This window comes from Asterias amurensis, chromosome 8, assembly GCF_032118995.1.
Source record: "Asterias amurensis chromosome 8, ASM3211899v1".
NCBI lineage: Eukaryota > Metazoa > Echinodermata > Asteroidea > Forcipulatida > Asteriidae > Asterias > Asterias amurensis.
The window spans coordinates 23,241,751-23,261,114 of NC_092655.1; the positions used below are offsets into that span (position 1 = coordinate 23,241,751).

At 38.5% G+C, this 19,364-nt stretch overlaps 1 protein-coding gene across 2 annotated transcripts in view; it reads left to right on the top strand.

Annotated features, from left to right (window-relative positions):
- The window catches only part of LOC139940492 (transcription factor COE3-like), a 109,941-nt gene that overhangs the window by 17,115 nt on the left and 73,462 nt on the right, over positions 1-19,364 (top strand). For both annotated transcript variants that reach the window (XM_071936776.1, XM_071936777.1), the window contains exon 6: positions 2,393-2,461. In XM_071936776.1, coding sequence (XP_071792877.1) covers positions 2,393-2,461 — 69 coding nt within the window. The remainder of the gene's footprint in view (positions 1-2,392; positions 2,462-19,364) is intronic.

A 19,364-nucleotide genomic window follows, 5' to 3' on the forward strand; every position in this document is an offset into this window, starting at 1 on the left:
AAGCAAGCAACCACTAGAAAATGCACTCTAGCCTGTCTGATGGGTGAAGACGGGCGGAGTGTACAAGACATCACATCTCCATCACCGGTAGCGCCCCAACAAGCCCCCAGAGAGACACTCCCGAGGTGTCCCTGCGAGGAGAGAGCATGGTTCTGTCTGCGCTTCACTGGCACCAGAAGAGGTTTTCCTCGCCTTTCTACTCTGCCCCCTCGCGGATGCGCGGATTGCCGTTGTTTGTTGCCCTGTACAAACTTTTGGGTGATTAACCTGAGACCAAGAAAGGAGGGGGGGGGGGGGCTTCTAATGTAGGCTGAAAGCTGGGTGGTTTTTAGAGACCTCCACTTCACGCTCTATTTGGGACCAGTGACAAGAGATCTACACTCTAAACTTTGAAAAAAACAGGTCCTCAGAATATCAGTCTTTCGGAAAATGGGGTGTGATAACTGCTCAAAATGGACTTACAGTATGTTTTTATAGGTATGGAGGAGCGGGTATTAAGCATTGCAAATTTGCTGCATTGTTGTGAGAGATTCAGCCGGTTTATATTTCAAAAGGAATGAGTGTTTTGCTTTGCGAGAATCAATTTCTCTCAGATCTGAAAGCGCCGAGTATCACTTTGCCCCCAAAAGAGTTCAAATACATGGGTCATATACCTGACACTCTAATAACTTAATCGTTATATTGATCAATTCATTCATATTGCGGCATCGAAATGATCGCTAAGCCGACTGTAAAGTACGCACAGCACCCTTTGTTCTTTTATCAAATAGGAAATGAGATTATGTAAGTTTCCATTTCACTGGACCTCAATGGCATGATGGAAATAGCTAGTGTTGGCAAGAGCTTATTACGCTCAATTTGTGTCATCGTTAAAGATAAATTGAATGTCGACGGGGACAAAAGTGCCGTCAATTGTGGGGATCTCTTCACCTCATCAGTGGGTGAGTGTGTCACGACACTGCTCGGGCATCATGCTACTGATACAATCTTCTCATCACGATGATTGCTTTAAGCTCACCTATCATATTTTATTATCGGCCATTCAAATGGCAATACAATATCTATTTTGTTGCCGGTGTTCGGGGTGAACAGTTCCTAATCCACGGATGCAGTTTCTCGCCTCGAGAAGCGAACGCGATTAAGCGGCTTAAAGCCCTGCTTATAAAAAACAAAGAATTAATCCCAAGCACTGGAACTGGTAAAGAAATTGAAAAGGGAAGCATTAGTCAATCAGAAACTGTAGACTCATATATATCAGTGCATATGCACCATTAATACCTGCCCTAGGCCAAATATTTGTATTGAACCCCCAACCAGACTCTGCGCAACGGGGAATTTATTCACTGATTATGAAGCCGTTCGTTTGTTATATTGATTAATACCTTAAGTGGACAAATAAGTGGACTATATTTGAACATCAAATGGGTAAACATTGCAGGAATTACAAAACTTGTGCCTATTTTCAAAGAAAATAAACTGCGAATATAGAGTCGTCTTCAGGTCAGATGCTCAAAAAATATAATTATGAATTATTACGTTGTTCAAGAGAAAACGAGAATAGAGAATAGAGAATTAGCTTAAACTAAAATGCTTGCGATGCCTTTCGGACTATCAATCCAGTAAACCTTCACACAGATTAAGCAAATAATGTTAAGTGTCATGGATTATTATTGGAAAGTTTTCAAAATCCTCCCTGCCTCTTTTTAAAGATCATTTTCTGCATACAAACTCAATGTAAAACAAAAGCAAATTAAAAATGCAATAAAGTCAATTTGAAGAGAAAAAAAAACCCAAGAGAATTCTGGGGAAAATGATGAGTTGAGCTAAATTGTGACATGCATATATGAAAATTAAATTCCACACACAAATATTATTCAAAGATTTATAATCTTGTTGAGAAAGTACTCACAAAATTATTCCATACATTACCATGTACCAGTTTTGGTTGCAGAACATTTGTTTTGATTTTAAAGATACACTTGTTTTACTCGCATGCGTCAACCCTATACACTGTTCCAAATGGGACATTCAGCTCTATGACCCCTGGTTAGAATCCCACCTAAAACAGGAGACTTGTATGTGGAAGTCCCTACAAGGGCTCAATTTCATAGAGCTGCTCATCTAAGCAGAAAAAAATGCTTAACAAATTTGTACTGAGCAGAAATGAGCAGGATACCAGGATAAAAATTGTACATGACATGGTAGCTAGGCTGGTAAATGTCGGTAAGCAGAATTTTGTTGCGTTTAGCTACTTTTTGTGGTTAAGCAGCTCCATGAAATTGTGCTCTGATTGTGTGAGTGTTATACCCATTGAGGTTTTCCTCCAACATCTAAAACTGAACAACATATCCTAAACGAGTTTGGTTTTCATTGTGAATTTTTTTTCTTTCAGTCGCTGCTGTGATAAAAAGAGCTGTGGAAACAGGAACGAAACTCCTTCCGATCCAGTCATCATTGACAGGTAAGAACTTATAAACTTTCTTCTCTTTTTAAAAATAGCTTTTCTGCGGGGTTTTCTCTGTTTTTGTTACCTGAGACCTTGGCGTCTTCTACCCACACTGCTATGTGTAAATCTCACATGGACTGAGGTTAGACCATGGTTAGACTATGAGGTTATGACATGCTGGAAATGCTATTGATTTAATTGCAAACTGTTAGTCATGATGAGGGGTTGATTGGGTTCGAAGGCTGAGCCATTTGTTGTAGTATACTTGTTTGCTGTGTAGAGTTCACTCAGTAGTAAACCTCTTAATACCATTGGAGAATCAACGTTTAAGAATAAACTATAAATAAAAGTAACTAGTGGGTACAACCATGTAACAATTCTCTGTTGAGGGAGTGTTGGCTGTGAAAAGAGCCGGTTTGGTCTCAATGCTTCAAACACTTTACTCTTCTCTTCTTCAGGAGAAAGTTTCTTTGGAAAATGTATGCTTTGAGTCATAAAATCATTGATAGATCAATCCCCTTCAACTTCCCTTGTGTCTTTCTTACAATATAGTTTACATTCAGCCTTCGTGTAGAATTCCTGCATCCCCTTTTTTACAACCTTGCTCCGCCCCTGTATTATTCCATTGCCACTCATAGTGTATTGGACATCCATGTCCCAAAACAGCTGATTTCCCGTCCCTGTTGTTGACCCCGTTCCTAGAGCTTCTGTTTCTGCCATACAGACTCAATCTCAACCATCCAGTTTGATTCATCTTGACTTCTCAATCTTGTTACAGAAACTACCTGTTTTTTCATTCCACCCTTCAATTCTATGAGCGAGTGGATAAACTGTTTTTCCATGCTTGCTAACTAACCTAAGCATAACCCTAACCTAATTCTCTGAGGTTCAATGAACCGAAAGTCATCAGTACACAGCATTTATAACTGTTTAAACATCCCATTAATTTCTGCAACAAGGTCTTAGATAGTCTGACTGATGGGGTTAGCAGAGAGACCCTGGACAAAAAAAAGTCCCGGGCATAAACCTTACTCTCCTTGCCCTTCTTTATAATGGAAGCAAAGTTATGCCCTCGCAAATTTCATAAAATGTGAAATAGATGGAGAGTTATTGGAACTGATAGATGTTATTGGTTGTTGTTATCATCAGAGATTGTTCTGTTTCCTTTAAAAGCCGTGTCAATATCTTGGATTTCTTCAATTGAGACAATCAGTGTTGTTTTGAGTGTAGTTTGACATAATAACCAGAAGAGTATCACTTGAGCTTTGTTTGATTTAAATTTCTTCAGATTGTTTTAGGGGTTGTGTCAGTTTATACTTTTCATTTAAAATGAGCAACAAAATGCAGTATCAGCTATTTTTGGGGGAGCGTTGCTTATGTTAATGCATAAAACCTTTTATCTTTTACTACGCGTCATCAGTGAGACACATTGTGAAAATTGATCAGATGAAAGTTGACAAAGAGTGAATACACTCAACCAACCAAACTATTTTGATTGAGAAAGCTTACAGTTTTCATTTAGCTGGCCCACTTGTTTAAGTGACTTGATCAAACATGAGTAAGAGGCTTTGTTATTGTTTTTCTGGATGCACTTTTACCAGTGTCCCACCCATCACAGCTCGCTGTTTTTCTTCCAACCTGCTGGTATAAACCTTCCTGAAAATAAATTCCTTTCATGAACAGAAACCAAACCTTATAAAGGCCACAGACTTTTAGTTGACACAGCTGACGGCAACGGTTGGCCTTATAATACATGAAGGAAAGAAAGAAAGCTTGAAGGGCTCCTGCACCACCACCTTCCCCACTGGCTGGCCGAGCATTCTGCCCAGGTCATCATTTTTTGGTGGTGCACTCTTTACTTCGTGGAACAGAAGATCATATTACTCTTCCTAGATTGGAAAGTTCATGGTTCACATGTGCCATCCAGAGGAGGTTTCTGAAGTATAAAAAATCTGACCTGGCCTCTTGAAAAGATGGAAATGTAATTTCTCAAATATCAGACCCTCCAAGCTTTACATAATTTTATTTGTGGTAAGAATTTTGCAACTTGCAGCAGTGGTGCATGCATTGCCTGCCCCCTGACAAAGCCGTAAACAAAACTCTGACCAATCTCAAAACATGAAGACCAAAACTTACAAATTCTAAGGATGCAATAAACAGGTAACAAGAAAGAAAACAAACTCACAACATCCAAAGAAATGGATATTAGACAGGAAATCAGTTCTCATGCATAATTTGAAGTGGATGATGAGACCTGATTTCTTAGAGAGAGATTGTGGTAAGACAAGACTGTCAAGACTGCCTCTTCATAACACTCATTATAAATAAAGGATGACTCACGAGATTAAGACTCGGAATTAGGTTTTAACGCTAGATAGTATCCACTCATTGTCAAAGGAGTTCGGTGGGCTGAAATTTCATGGATACTTTTTGTTGGGGTGTCCTCATGTAACTTGCATTGAGGAGATAGTGTGGGAAAAGATGTTGTAGGCAAAGATGTGTAGTATTTCTTAGTTAGCTTGTGTAGAAGGCACTCTTGGTAGTAAATATATTTTTATGGTTGTGAGGAAATTCAATCTTCATTTTTGATCTTGATGGTTACAGACCTTTCATGTGACTTCATGTTCATGATGCACTTATGGACAGCAAAGTTACACGATCCAGAAACTATGATTTTTCAATCAAGAAATTAATTAATTTTGGCGGACAATTAATGATTCAAGCACGCTATAGAATTTATTGCCATAAAATATTCATAGATTGGGTCAATCAACCTGAGTTTATTTTCCTCTTGGCTTTTTTTGATGATGGAGGATATATCTTCTGCATTATTGATGAAAAATCTCCTGCAGTTGATGAGGTGCACACTCACACCGCTGGTTTCTTGCAGAATAATGTTGAGGTCAGGTCAGGTCAAAGGTCACCTCATGTTGTTCCCATTGGTGGACGTGAGAGATAGGCTGGATACATTATTGATGGGGATTTCCAGTGGTTGATGGGCTGCACTATCCAGGGCTCTTTCTTGGCTAATTGAATTGCCTCATTGGCAATCGCCATGAAATTGGCTTGCACTGCTGAGGCTTAGCTTTGTAGGGATGGGTATACACCAGTATCAACACCCCCCCCCTCCCTTGTTGCAGACTTCATTTGCATCTGAAAGCTAATTACACCCTGAATCTGTAATTGGTAATGTGATACTGGAATTGAAAGAATAATTTTATCATAATTATTTTAGGGTCGGGCCGGAAACCTCTTTATGAGTTGTTGATACATAATGCTACTGTAGCGTATTTCAATATGTGTTTGTGGTTTAATGGATTAATGTTTGTAACTTGTTTCCATGGTAATCCAGTGACTTTTTATCCCTTTTAGAATTATTGAGGTTTGCCTAATTTAATTTAACTGCAAAATAATTCCGCTCAAAACCTTTTTCTCTCTAAATTAATAATAAATAATAATAATAATAAGACTTGTAATGCGCACATATCCACCCTGCTGGGTGTTCAAGGCGCAGAACAAACAAAATTGAAATTTGAAATTTCAAACATTCAATTTTTACGAAAAAAGGGTGTTTATGAATTTTAATAAAAGAATTATGACTCGATCTAAAATCTCTGTTTAAACCTTGAAGGTATGTTGTGGTGCGAAAAAAGGACCTCGCCTTTGGCCCAGTCCTTTAAATCACATGGCCACAACCCAGCTGGTTTTAAATGAACGATTAAGACCTCGTCGCCTCTCTATTATTACATTACCAAAAATATTCCACCACTATAAAAATTCCACTACAACCCCAACTAGTTGAAATGTTTCTTTTGAAAGCATGAAACACCATCGTTTGGAAAAAAAAGTTCCTATCTTACCAGGCCAGGGTCCTAGGCTGTGGGTTCATGTTTCACTTTACTTTACCACCTGCATTGGGTTTTAGGCAAGGGCATTCACCTGGGTTAGGTACATGATGGTCCAGTTCATGTAACTCATACCTTGTTTTTGCCAAAACACTGACAGATCGTTCTCATACCGCAAAATGATGTGTTTGAATGTTTTGGTTGTGATTGTGAAGATTTCGACCCTTGTGCAAGACCTGTGCTCGACATGATGACGATGAACCTTGGAGTAAAACAAAGTCTGTAGGAGGTGTAATCAATATGTAATTTTGTCTGATTTTGGTCGTGTGTGTGTGATACCAGGGAACGGTACCACATTAGTTTATTTGATTATTCAAATTGTATATTTTGTGAGAAAAACACTTGTAACCAAAGCTGCGCCATTTTCATTGATTGAATGATTGATTGATTGAAAAAAACCTGGATGTGAACCTTTTTAAGTAAAAAAAAGTTAAAGCCCACTTGTATTGCAATGTTTTGTAATATTTAGTAATTTTTTTCTTTAACTGGTATGACATGAAGCATTTTTAAATGTCCTGATTGCACACGCAGGTTTTGATTCTGTAGACTTTGGAAGGGACACAGATTGTTTGTGTTGTGTTCAATATTTTGTGTGATTGTCCTTGGCGCAAGGTCAATTCAATGACTGGTTGGTCATTGGGACGATAACCATCCAGTTACTCCTTCAATTAAATTTAATGCGCAAAGTCACCTCTGACCTTTGCTTTGACCATTTCGGAGGGAGCCTTGCTCTCACTCCATCTGGATTTCTCATCTTCGCTTTGGTCAACAAATAACCTCATAATTCATGGTGAGTCTACAGCCTGTTGTCTGATTGCAGGGGATTACTTACCCATGGATCCTCCATCCTAGGTAAAGTAAAGAATCAATTTATAATCCCCTGTAAGTAGGTGAAAAGAAACACCCTAATCCCCTTTACTGGCTTGAACACAAATTATGGAAATAGGACTGTAGAAGAATATCAGATGATCGTCTTATAGTTTAATGAGACTGCGTAATGTTTTAAGAAAATTCATGAAAGAATTAAGATGATCAGGGATTTGACTCAACTGGGTTTGGAATAACAGTTCAGAACTTTGGAAGAGTTTACTTTGCATAATAAAGATTCAATGAATAAATTATAAGTGCATCATGTATGCAATTTCATAGCCACATGAGTGTGCACTAGTAATTTTGTAAGCTCAGAAGAAAGTAACGAAAACATGCTTTTAAACTCAAGGGAACGCTGTCCACGGGGAGTGAAAAGGTTGGGGAAGTCCGAATGCACTCTTCCTAAGGTTTTTACTCAGGAAATGAAATTTAAAAATAGCTATTAAGCAGAGAAAAAAATGGGAAAAGCCCTTAGTGTTGAGATAGATAGAGAGAGGACGAGAGAGTGGGGGAGGCGTGGAGAGTGGAAAACAGACGAAGAGTCTCAAGCAAAAGATCACCAGAGCAAATTCTATGAATATAAAAGATGGGAAAGTACAAGCACCTCATCTTGATTGTGTACCGACCTTACTAATATCTGAGTAGAAGGGTAGGTTCATAAGGAGAGTTGGAAAGGGGGGGGGGTGGAGGAGGGGAATCATGCAGGTCATAGGAAATGTGTTGGAGGATCTTTTGGTGTTAGTGAAATCTCTGGGCTTGGGTCCCTCGGGGTTAAGGCACAAGGAAGCCAGCACTTTCCATCCATAAAAAGCTTCCACTAAATGAGGCACGGTGTCTTCACAGTCTTAGCGGAGTTGACACGGAGATTGCACGTCTACTAATCGCCACGCTTGTTTACAGTCCTGCCGATAAAAAAAATCCGGGCACTGGCATATTTTGGAGGGGATGTTATTCATGATCTCCTGGTGCGGTGTTTGACCACTTGGGCAGGATTTCCTTCTCCTGCTTGATGGTCCTGAGATACACCAATTATGAATCAAATTGTCTAGAAACAGAATGAGCGCTGGATGGTCACGGCAAAGGTCATTGTACATTTGCTGTACTTTGCAGAATGGTTTGGCTGCTAATAACTACAAGAAAGAGTATGTTCCAATGAACTTTCTTACAACAATTCCATTCTTAATGCGAAGAAAGAAAAAAAAATAAGCCCCCCTTCCCTCCCCCACAACAAAACACAATTATCTTTAAACATATTGTTGTTAAAACATAATTTACATCTGGGGTTTTACAATTTCTTTTTGTAATGAACTAGCTTTTATTTATTGATGTTTTTTTAAAGATAAAAGGCACTTTTTTATAGAAAATCTTATTGAAAATGAGAACTACTTCATCAATAAGAGAGTTCAAATATATTAGACTGACAGTGTATCTTCTCTAAAATGAAAAATCTGTGGTAGTCTTTTTACAGTGAGTAACCTGCTGGGTTGTTTTAGTAATTGTGAAAGCCCATTGTTAAGTCCAGGGCAAGGGTTGAATTGTAGTGGGTTTTTTCGTTGCAGTTTGGAGTACACTGCAACAGCCTTGACTGCAGGCTAACAAGCCCTCTGCAAGAGCCATCACCGACAACGGCGGTGCGTTAATATGACAAGCGTGTCCCGTACGACTAATGCAGTGGATTTTGTATTTGGGCCCTGCGTTGTTGGGCCGTCCTTTTAAAGCCCATTAGCCTGCGCCGAACATGTGGCTAGAGCGCTTCTAATAGATGCTGATGAAATTGACTCAGGCAGGGGAGTGAGCTGTGTTAGACTCTGAGGCTTGTGTTTACCTTTCCTGTTCTTTTCTTTGCTCACCAATTTGGACGATCTTCCCCATCTGGCATTGTCTGGCATTGTCTTCCTGTCCATTTGGCTCTCTGATGAACGGCTAATCCGTCTCCTCAGGGACTTTGTTTCTTTACTTGCTCTCTCCTTCGTTCCTCTTTGCTCTCGCTCCCCCCTTTCTTGTCTTCCCCACTCTCTTGTCTTGGCCCGAGAGTCGTCATAGCAGTGCTTGTCATAATAGCCAAAGATGTCTCATGACATTGGGTAGTTTGTCTAAAGTGGCTCCTTTGTTCTATTTTGTATCCCCTGCCGAGTCTTGCAACATTGTGTTCATTGCAAACCTTGATAACAGATTGTAATTTATGAACAAAACAATTGATACTACGCATATAGGGTAAGCTAGTAAAATTAAGTTAGGAATATTGGATTCGGTCTTTAAAAAAACTGCTGTTTTGAAATGGGAGTCAATTGAAGAATCTCTTTACCTCTGCATAGAATAACATTTGGTTCAAGACTTATTTGCCTTAATAAAAGTGATTGATACATATTAGCGATGGTTTTTTATTTCATGCCGTTTCCTTTGGGATGCATTTAAGAAATAGATTCAAGTCGGGGGAGTTGTTATTAGTATCTTAAGACAGAGGAATCACATTTATGTAAGTGTACTCCCAAGCAATAAATTTGAGTTTGGCAATCACCGGCAGACTTATGGACGCTGTGGTGTAATTCTGCACATGTTCAGCGTAAGGACGCTGTGGTGTAATTCTGCACATGTTCAGCGTTTATCACAAGAAGAACCACAGATATTCAAGTTGTCAAAAGCTTTTATTTGAGACACATGCGTAGAAAATAACGAAATAATTTTCCATTGCTATTCAGTACCTTTCAAAGAAATTATAAGGATTGGTAAGGATGAAAATAAATCATTGTTTAACTTTAGCTTAAAATATTACTGATTATGAAGTTCATTCTAGAAACATTTTTTCTTGGAAATATTTCCCTCTGAAATAAAAACAGATAACGCGCAAGTTTTCCACACACTTTCTATTGCAAAACATGAACATGCAAAACATGAACACTGTCTGTGACTATTTTGGCAGATCTACCAGTCCTGTTTTTATACACTTCTTTAAACCTTACACCTACTATTGTAGGGCTTGACAAAAAGGTAGCAGATTTAATAGGTACATTACATACATGTAGGTAGACAGCGTACTATGAGCTTTCAAGATAATCTGAGTAATACCTGTAATAATAAGCTCATTTCCTTTTTCATTATAGAATATTAAACTGCTGTCCCTTAAAGGTGAAGAGTTAACGTGTAGAGAAGAGGTTTTGTGTAGAAAGTCATTCAGGTGACGAAGAAGAGCTATATTAGTACCGATCATTCTGAATATGGCATTCGCTTGAAGACATTTTGAAGTTTTTTAAATCAGTGTTTAAAAACCTGCAATCTCATGTCAAACTTTAAAAACTGTAATTCAAATAAAATCAATCTTGTGAGTTTCGATAAACTATATAGTGATTTTCTTTAAACATACTCACAAAAGCTGAAATTTTAGCCTCAGAGAAAGAATTTTTGCAAAGATTGAAATATAACAGGTTGTTATTAATTGTTTTCTTCAAAAATATAAACTTCAAAAAATGCAATTGCATTTCTGAATCCTCACAGTGGTACGTATGTATGTTTCTTTTGGATGTTTCTTTTTAAGTTTATAACTTAAAATCCAATCACGTCGCTAAAATACATTAACAGGAGCAATTTTGTCGGGCAGGTTTGTAGTTTTAAGTTAAAAATCTATGAAGCGTTCCAAGTCATCTAAAACATCACTGAGTTGAGTAGAGTTTCAGTTTTGATTTGCCAATCATTATTATTCCCTGACAAAAACTTGATTCCAAAATGTGTTAATTCTGCAGCATCATGTATGATGGATGATAGGTTTTAAGGGATACACTGTCTTGAGGATGTGACACTTTTACATGAACCAGCGTTTTGGTCAGGCTTGATCTACCATTCCTCACCCGGTAGCCATTTTTTTGGTCGGAATGACAGTCCGTAATAAGTCGGGTCGCAGGTGACCCTTCTAATTGCTGCATGCATGTTAAGATCTTTTTGCTAGCCCGTTACGAGCGGTGCAGCCGTGCGTAGGCTTGGGGGCTGTAGCTCCCTTTGTCAGTTGAACCGTATGCGCCTGTTTCCCCAATGCAAATTACGCTGGCTAACAGACTGCAAATTACATGCCAGCCGGCAACGGTAGGTGACTCCCAATACCGGTTTAATAGTGTAAATATTGGAAAGAATTGCATAGAAGGTCGGGGTTCTACTCAAACACCAAGGCCCTAGACACCAACGACTTGGGATTTTTACAAAGCATGTTATGAACAATGGGCTGAAATAGTGTTGTTGGTTGTTAGTGGTACATGTCATTATTGCTCACTAAATAAAACCTGTATTCGATTGTTAGACTTGCAATAAAATCTTGTAACATGAAAAGGTTCAAAATAGAGAGATTAATTAATAATTTTCTTCTACATTTGCTCACTTACAACACGTATTGTGATAAATATATTTCAAATAAAACCCCTTGTTACAATAATTTTGCTGATAGAGACAATTATTGCTTAATGTGGAATAGATTATTTTGGATCATTAAAAGAAATGTCATGGAAATTTGCTCTGAAATTGTTAATTTATAGCACATACTTTAATTACTTTGTGTTATTTCTGTCAAGGTATAATGGATGCATGTCAGAATGGATTTTCCATTCTTGGGGCAAAGAGGGCAACACATTATTTTGTTCCAGAGGGTTGAAAAAGATCTCAGTTATACATTTCAAATTCAAAACCCCTACATAAACACTGCAAATGGTGGCTGCAGTGTTCATGGTTTCCCAAAACAAAAAAACGTGCACACATCCATTGAATGGATTCCATTGAGGTGATTGATACACATGTGTTTTGATTAAGTCTTATCTGAGAAGCTTGATCTACGTGAGATGCTCTTGCAGTTCATCCATGTAGAAGAAGCAATCCTAAGAGATTACTGTGATAATAACATGCACCAAAAGTATGGCTTTTGAGTACTCGCAGATGCCTTTGTCTAATTTCAGCTTTTTTTTCCTTCTGAAAAAAAATATGCAAAGTTCTTTTTTTTTCAAAGTCATGTGGATCAAAGGATGACCATGTTTTTAAATGAGAACCCTTTATTCCACTCACTTAAAGGTAATCTAGAGCTGTGATAATCAATGGGAAGAACAAATGAATTATTTATTTTTATATTTTGAGAGCTTACATTCTGCATACAACACTCACCTGAGGTTATTTTCTTCAGAAATACAGCTATGTTTGAGAAAATGCTGCCCCTCCCACCCCCACCTTCCATTGAAAAGGGGAAGAAAAAAAAATCAGTTTTTATTTTGATTTTTGTTGAAAATCATTAAAGGGGCCGTTCAAAATATCTGGTTCAACAAAACTATTTTGGCAAGTCATTAGTCATCCCAGTTTGCATAAATGGACTATTACTAAATCTGCAATATTGTTTAAATCAGTTTTAGAAGATAAAAATAGTGACCATCTGTCTCACAAGGACTGAACATTGTTTTGTGATCCCCTCCTCCTCTCTGCCCGATGTTACAACAGCGTTATTACAGCACAGGTTTGAGTAGTTAGTCTTTGACTGATCCCAAACTGCATTGTCTTGACACTAAGATATCAATCTCTTCCCTCCTCTATTGATTCGCTGAAAACAAATTACCAGCTTCCTTGGGCTGTTGGGGGTTCTGTCCCACCACTCCACTGTTTCTACAAGTTGTCCAAGTCGTTATAAACGGTGCATCATTATTGCTTGTTGGAATTGCCTGTGATGAGCTCAGTATCAAATCACACAGGGAGATGTTTGGATGGACTATCAATGTCCCTCCGCTAATGGCAGAGGGATGTAGCGCGACCATTCCCTCGCTTGTACGGGACCGTAAGGTAGTGTAACCGCTGTGATATGGTGCCATCACGCTTTTAAGTGCGGCGATAAATCATAAAGTGGATAAATAGCATCATGTTAGCTGACTTCCTCCGCCGCTGATGAGGCAAATGAAGATAAACATTGATGAGAGCAGTAGTTTGCCACTAATGGGAAACCGAATGAGAATTGTTTGTTGCCTCGAGCTCCGACTGTCATCCATCGTTCCTGGCTTTCCAAATTCACTGCCTCTGTGTCGTTTGGCTTAATAGAAACAAAAAACAATTACCATTAATCAGGTGATAAAGGACAAAACCGTTTTAATTTATTTCACACATCAGTAGAGTTTGTATTTTTATTTCTCCCACCCAGAAATCTATAACCAATTTTTAGATTTTATGGATGAAATGAGTGTTGTCTTGAGTGTAAATGTCATGCTATTGAGCCTGGTGAGGCTGACGACGTTGTGAGCTGAACGGCTACAGAGGCTGATTGAGCAGACGCAAGCCTACATTGACACGCTTAACTTGTTCAGGATATTGAGGCTCGATGGTCGTACGCTTTGTTGGAGCTCTACTAAACTGTCTTAATGTTAGGGCGTCAGAAGGGCAGGAAATGACTTGGATGTTAACTGTTCCTTTCCGATTCTTCAGAATCACTCAGCGATGTTGATAATGCACTTGAGGGGGGCGGCTGGCTGGAGTACAGAACACACACACACTTGTAATATCGCTCACATAAATCGGAACATTGCTTCACTTGCCCTGTCTCTATGTTCTATTTCATTTTTTATTTTATTTCATTGGTCGGAGATTTCTTCTTCATTTTCTATATTGTGATGTTTTCAGTTTTAGTTGCACTCGGCCAAAGGCTGCGTTTATTTTCCTGCACTAAAATGAAAAATTGAAGAAGCTGTTGATTTGTAAGCACTGCAATTAAGATTACTAAGTTATATTTTGGACAGACCTGTGCATTCTTTTTCATACTGACCTTTCATAAACTGTACTAGTTAAATGGATAATGCACGGTGAAAAAACATGGAAATTAAACAGTGTTTTTCCTATTGTACTTATGAACAAATGGATGATTAGTTATTTTCCTAAAAGATTAGTGATACATCTAACAATGTGTGGTTACAACAAATTCTAACAATTATACTCTAGTTTTGGTGTTGAAACAATTCACTATTTATTATTTTTTTATGTTAATTTGGTTAACACAATCCATGTTCCTGACAATAATTATTCACACCCTATATCAGAACCACGTCCACCTTTGTCTTTTTACGAAACACACTTGACAGTTATTCTGGGAATGTTACTGAACACATTTTGTGTGATTTATCCGCTGAAAGCATTCAGCCGATCCACAAAAGCCTAGCACCTCATCACATTGTCCCGTTGTTCAACATACAACGTTCGCTGCTGCTGCGTCGCGAATGAATGAAGATTTGTGGACTTGGGGACTCCGCTGTCCCAGTGTTAATTGTCACGCCTTTTTTAGCATAAAAAGCCCCAATCAAAATGCAGTGGGGGACACCGGGTAAAGTGTTAGCCTCACATCCATCTCACCTCCCCCCCCCCTCCGTTTCCTTCAGAAATGACCCCTCAACCATTGTGGAGAGGTGTGAAGTGGTTTTCTCAATTGCTAGCTGAAGAGATTGCGCTAGGGCCATGAACAACAAGACTCCTATCTTCCTAATGAACAGGAGGCTGCATTAGAGTTCCCACAGGGGAGACGATTAGCGCCAGGATTTTCAATCATGGAAATGACATTAAAAATGCATACACAATTTTTTCTTCCTTTTTTTTTTTTTGTGGTTGGTCTAGCCCCCTTTCATGTCTCACATCCGTGCTTGCACAATGAAGAATTTTGTACTCCTCACTCCTTTTTTTCCTCCTACTCACCCGATCCTGACAGTATGCACTTATGGATATCGCGTAAATTAAATCGTTGTGTACCGATCTTACTTGGTTGTGTACTGTATTCCCCTTGGCCCAAGAAATGTCATAATGTTTGTATTCTCACTAATGGTTTTATTTTCTGTGGCCAGAAGTCCCAAGCCCTTTACTGGGGAACTCCCTTGTTGATCATTATCTCGCTGGTGATATCTTTAATTTGGCAGTAATTGCCGTAATTCCAGAGATTGGCCTTCTGTAGATATGATATCTATTTTCATGGGTTGACATCCCTATCATTAGGGAACAAAGCACAAGGGGGGAATATATCATTTCCACTTCATCAGTTGTTGTCTGGAAAAATCGAAAAACACCCCTTGATGATTTGACTTGCCATAGTAAAATAGTATTTCAAATAAAGTTTCTTTATCAAAAACAATTTTATTCTTGAAATAATGTTTTCAATTTTTTTTTTAATTGAAATAATTTTTTCCATTTACTTGTTTTGAGGTTGTTTCTGTTTCTGGGAAGAAAATATATTAATTTTTGCTCCAGAATCTTAAAGCAGATTTTTGTGAATGTAGCCCAGTGGAGGTGTGACTGTAATCCTAACCCATTTGATTTCGGACATAACTCGTGATTCAGTGGAAATTCTTGACGCCCCCTTGGAGTCAACAATGGGTGCGGCTCATGATTGACTTTGTTCTCTTGAACAATACCAGACAGACAAGTCTTCACCGTTTGTCCTTCCTGTGTGTGTCACACTTCATTCTTCTGACTCATCTTTATCGGTCAAAAAATAAAAATGTCAAAATCTGAGACATCTACATATTTACCTACAGACCAACGGCAGGTCTGAACAGTAACATCATAAGCATCTCTTTAAAGGTGTAATAATGTTTGATCTTGAAGAAGTACTTTTCTACACCCAATCCAATCCCTTACGTCTTATTAAACCACCATCATCTCTCCCTGTTCAAACTTGAATCAACTTCGGCGTCACTAAAAAACAAAGATTGCTTACCTATCAAAATGACCTATGGCATAAATGCTAGAAAAATTTCATGGCCTCATGTTTTGACCCTAGCAGAGTCTTTCTCTAAGGCTAAAATGAGAATCTAACCTTTGAGAAAGATTCTGTTAGTGTTGAAATTAGACACAATTTTTGCGAACCAAATATTTCTGCAGATATTTGATGTTGGTATCAAGCTTTTGAAGTGTTATGATTGGAAATTGTTCATGATTTTGGGGGGTTATTACCTTTAAGGTTAATTTCTAACGTAGCGTTATTCAGCCAGCCACCATATTGGTCATCAATCTTGAAAACTAAAATGAATCTGGAGTTGATGAAAGCTGGGCTAGTGATGAAAGCCGGGTGGTGTCATCTTTGTGGCCCAGTTCTATTAGGTTGTCGGCTGTTGGTCAGCAGCAGACGTTGCTATCACACTTCATCATCTGAACTTTGACGCTTTTCACATAGTGTTAGCCCTTACTCTATGAGGTTGTGTGTTGCAATATATTTCGTCTAGGTGTCTATATGTACACTGTTTTTGTGTAAGTAGTGTTTGTGATAATAATTGACTTTCTGAGTCTTCCATCATAGCACAATGTGAAACATTAGATCGCGGTTCCAGCCTGGATTTGGTGAAAGGGTGTTAAAATTTGCTGGAAATTGAAAAACTTGGGAGTCCAAATTGTTCAATTACAATTCAAATGACACCTGAAACAGGGTGTCCAAATTTAAAACAGGGTGTCAAAAAGACACACAAACACCCCTACTAGCATGCATTATGATTAACGCAGCTTTGACCTTGCCCTTAATAAGAATAAAGTAGCAGGCCTGCATAGCTTTATACTGAGAAATCTATTTTAAAAACAATTTCTTTTTTTCAAAAACTAATCTTTACTTGAACCTTTGAAAGATTCATCTTTATGAACCATTTTCCAGGTTTGATGTTAAGTTCACAGAAAAGACAAGCAGTTAGTACTTCTGATATGTCTGCCATTTATTGCACAAGTGGAATAAATCAAGTGTTTTGATGTGAAGCTAATAACATTTCCATTTTGAAGTAGGGTCTAATTGATTTATCTGATGTGCCGAAAACACCAAACAATTGTTCAGTAGTCAACCTACATGTATACCTAATAGTGTGTTAATAGTCAACCTATTTAAGTCACTTGAAATCACATTAAAAATGTAAATGTTTTCTTGTGCACTTTACACATTTACTCCCAAACCACACCAAGCAGTAATTATTTTCAATTCAAAGGGTTTACCCTCTCACTACTCACATGACTCAATCTGTTTTGCCTTCCAATTAAAAGCAATGATTCATGTTGTAACCAGATTTTATGTTAATCTCAGAGACAACCGCTATTGATACCCAATCTAGATGAGGCAAGCGTCTCCCCTCAAAGCTAGATAAATATTGCATCAAGATGACCTATTTTTGTATTTATTTCCCCATTAAAAATGAAACACCAAAATCAGTGCGGCAGAACGGCACAGTGACTCAGACCCAAGCTTGAAGCTCTATCGTCGATGTTGTCAATGACGATGGGGAAGATTGCCCCGGCATGGCTCGTTGATCGTGCCACGGCCAATACCATGCGGGACATACCACCTGAGCTCACAATTAACACTGGTTCAACATCAACAGCCATTAAACAAACAATGCCCTCTTCTTCCATGAGACTATTGTATCCATAAGCGTTTTTTTTTGAAAAATAAAGATATTGTTCTGAGGTAATTAATTTTAGTGGCTATTTGAGGTACTTTCCACTTTGCTGAGTAGCAAGCTCATGGTTGGATTAAAATCTCATTCAGTTCAATATGAAAGCTACTTTAAAGCTCAAAATGCACAGTGGAGAAATTATTGAGGAGTATGTAGTTTGTAATAAATTGGAGAAATGGAGAGACAATTGAAAATCTAGTTAAGAGAAATGGCCTAGTACAAAAAAGGTAATACATATTGTAAAGTGTTACTGAAATCTCAACTTATTTGATATCTGCTACCATGTACTGTAAGTGACTAGGAACTAGTCCCAAGTTTACGACATAACCCCCGGAAGTGAGATTGAGAGGAATTTAGTTTCCCCTGTGGTGTATTACTTCATCTGTTAAACTTAGGTTTGAAGTTGTACATGTTTTGTTTTAAAGTGTTTCTGATGTCAATGGGTTTGGTCGGCAATACGAGGGATACAGTCAGTTTCCCTTGTGGTGCATTTAATTTCTTGTTAACTGAGGTTTGAAATACTACACATTTTATTTTGAAATGTTTCTGATGCCAGTGGGTTTGGTTGGCAGTTTGAGGGATACAATCAGTTTCCCTGGTGGAATATATCTCAATTTCTTTTAAACTGAGGTTTGAAGTTCTACATGTTTTATTCTGGTTTGGTTGGCAGACTTTCTACAGCACCAGCAAATCTCTGTCATTCTAACTACAGATGTTTCTCTTTATGACAGCCAGTATTATGTGGTGTCCAAGAATGAATCACAATAATTCAATAAGCTAGATATTCAGGTCAACGTTCCCAATGCTGTAGTTACTTGCTGATTATCTCCCCAGTCCATGTAGCCAGAAATTAAACTTTTGATACACCTCAGCCTCCTAACAAGTGATCACTCTCGACTGGGCGAAATTATCACAAATTGCGCCCGGGGGTTTGGGTAGACTAGTGGTGCCATTTATTGTGCCACAGTGGGAACCATTGGCACCTTTATGATTTGGTTGGAGTTACATGATATCATTAGTTATATACATGAGCTCAAGAGTTGTCCGAGGTTTTTTTTCTTCTTCTCTCCTTCAGTCCGGGATTGCCTTTAGCTTTGGTGTGTGATTATACCTGTACGTTCACCTTGATATCTTAGGGACCGTTGATCTCGGCATTCTGTGGGGTGCTGGGACGCTGCAGAAGCTTGTAAAACTATGCGGGAGACAGCGAAGAGTGTACTTTGACACCGCTTGTGCTGTAGGCAGTACTGTAAGCTGGCCGACCTGCTAGTGTGAGCCAGACAAGATTTCATGGCTGCGGGGTCCACCGCGTTGATGCCTGTGTTCATCTCGGGCTCATACTATTGCTGTCCGTGTACGGACGTGTGATGGAACCTTGGTTAGTTGTACAGTAAGGTCACCCCCATGGCCGCTGATGGCATTTTAATTTAGCAAGTCCAATGCCACCAGGCACCTGTGACCTGATCCTTTAGTGCCCTACTCCCATCCTGTAACGCTGTTGACTTTTGAGGACGGGGATGCCTGATGTAAGACCCAGTTCTTTTTTAAAGTTTTTTATTTAGCTGTTACATATTTTTTGTTTGTTTTAAAAATAGTCTGCGAAAAAGTTGTCTTCCCTCCTCAATTTCAACAAAAATCAAAGGCGTGTAACTTTTTCTTGAGTGAACACAAATTTGTTTTTCAGTATTGCCTCTCATGCAATCATGGCAACAGAAGTATTATTAAATTATCAAC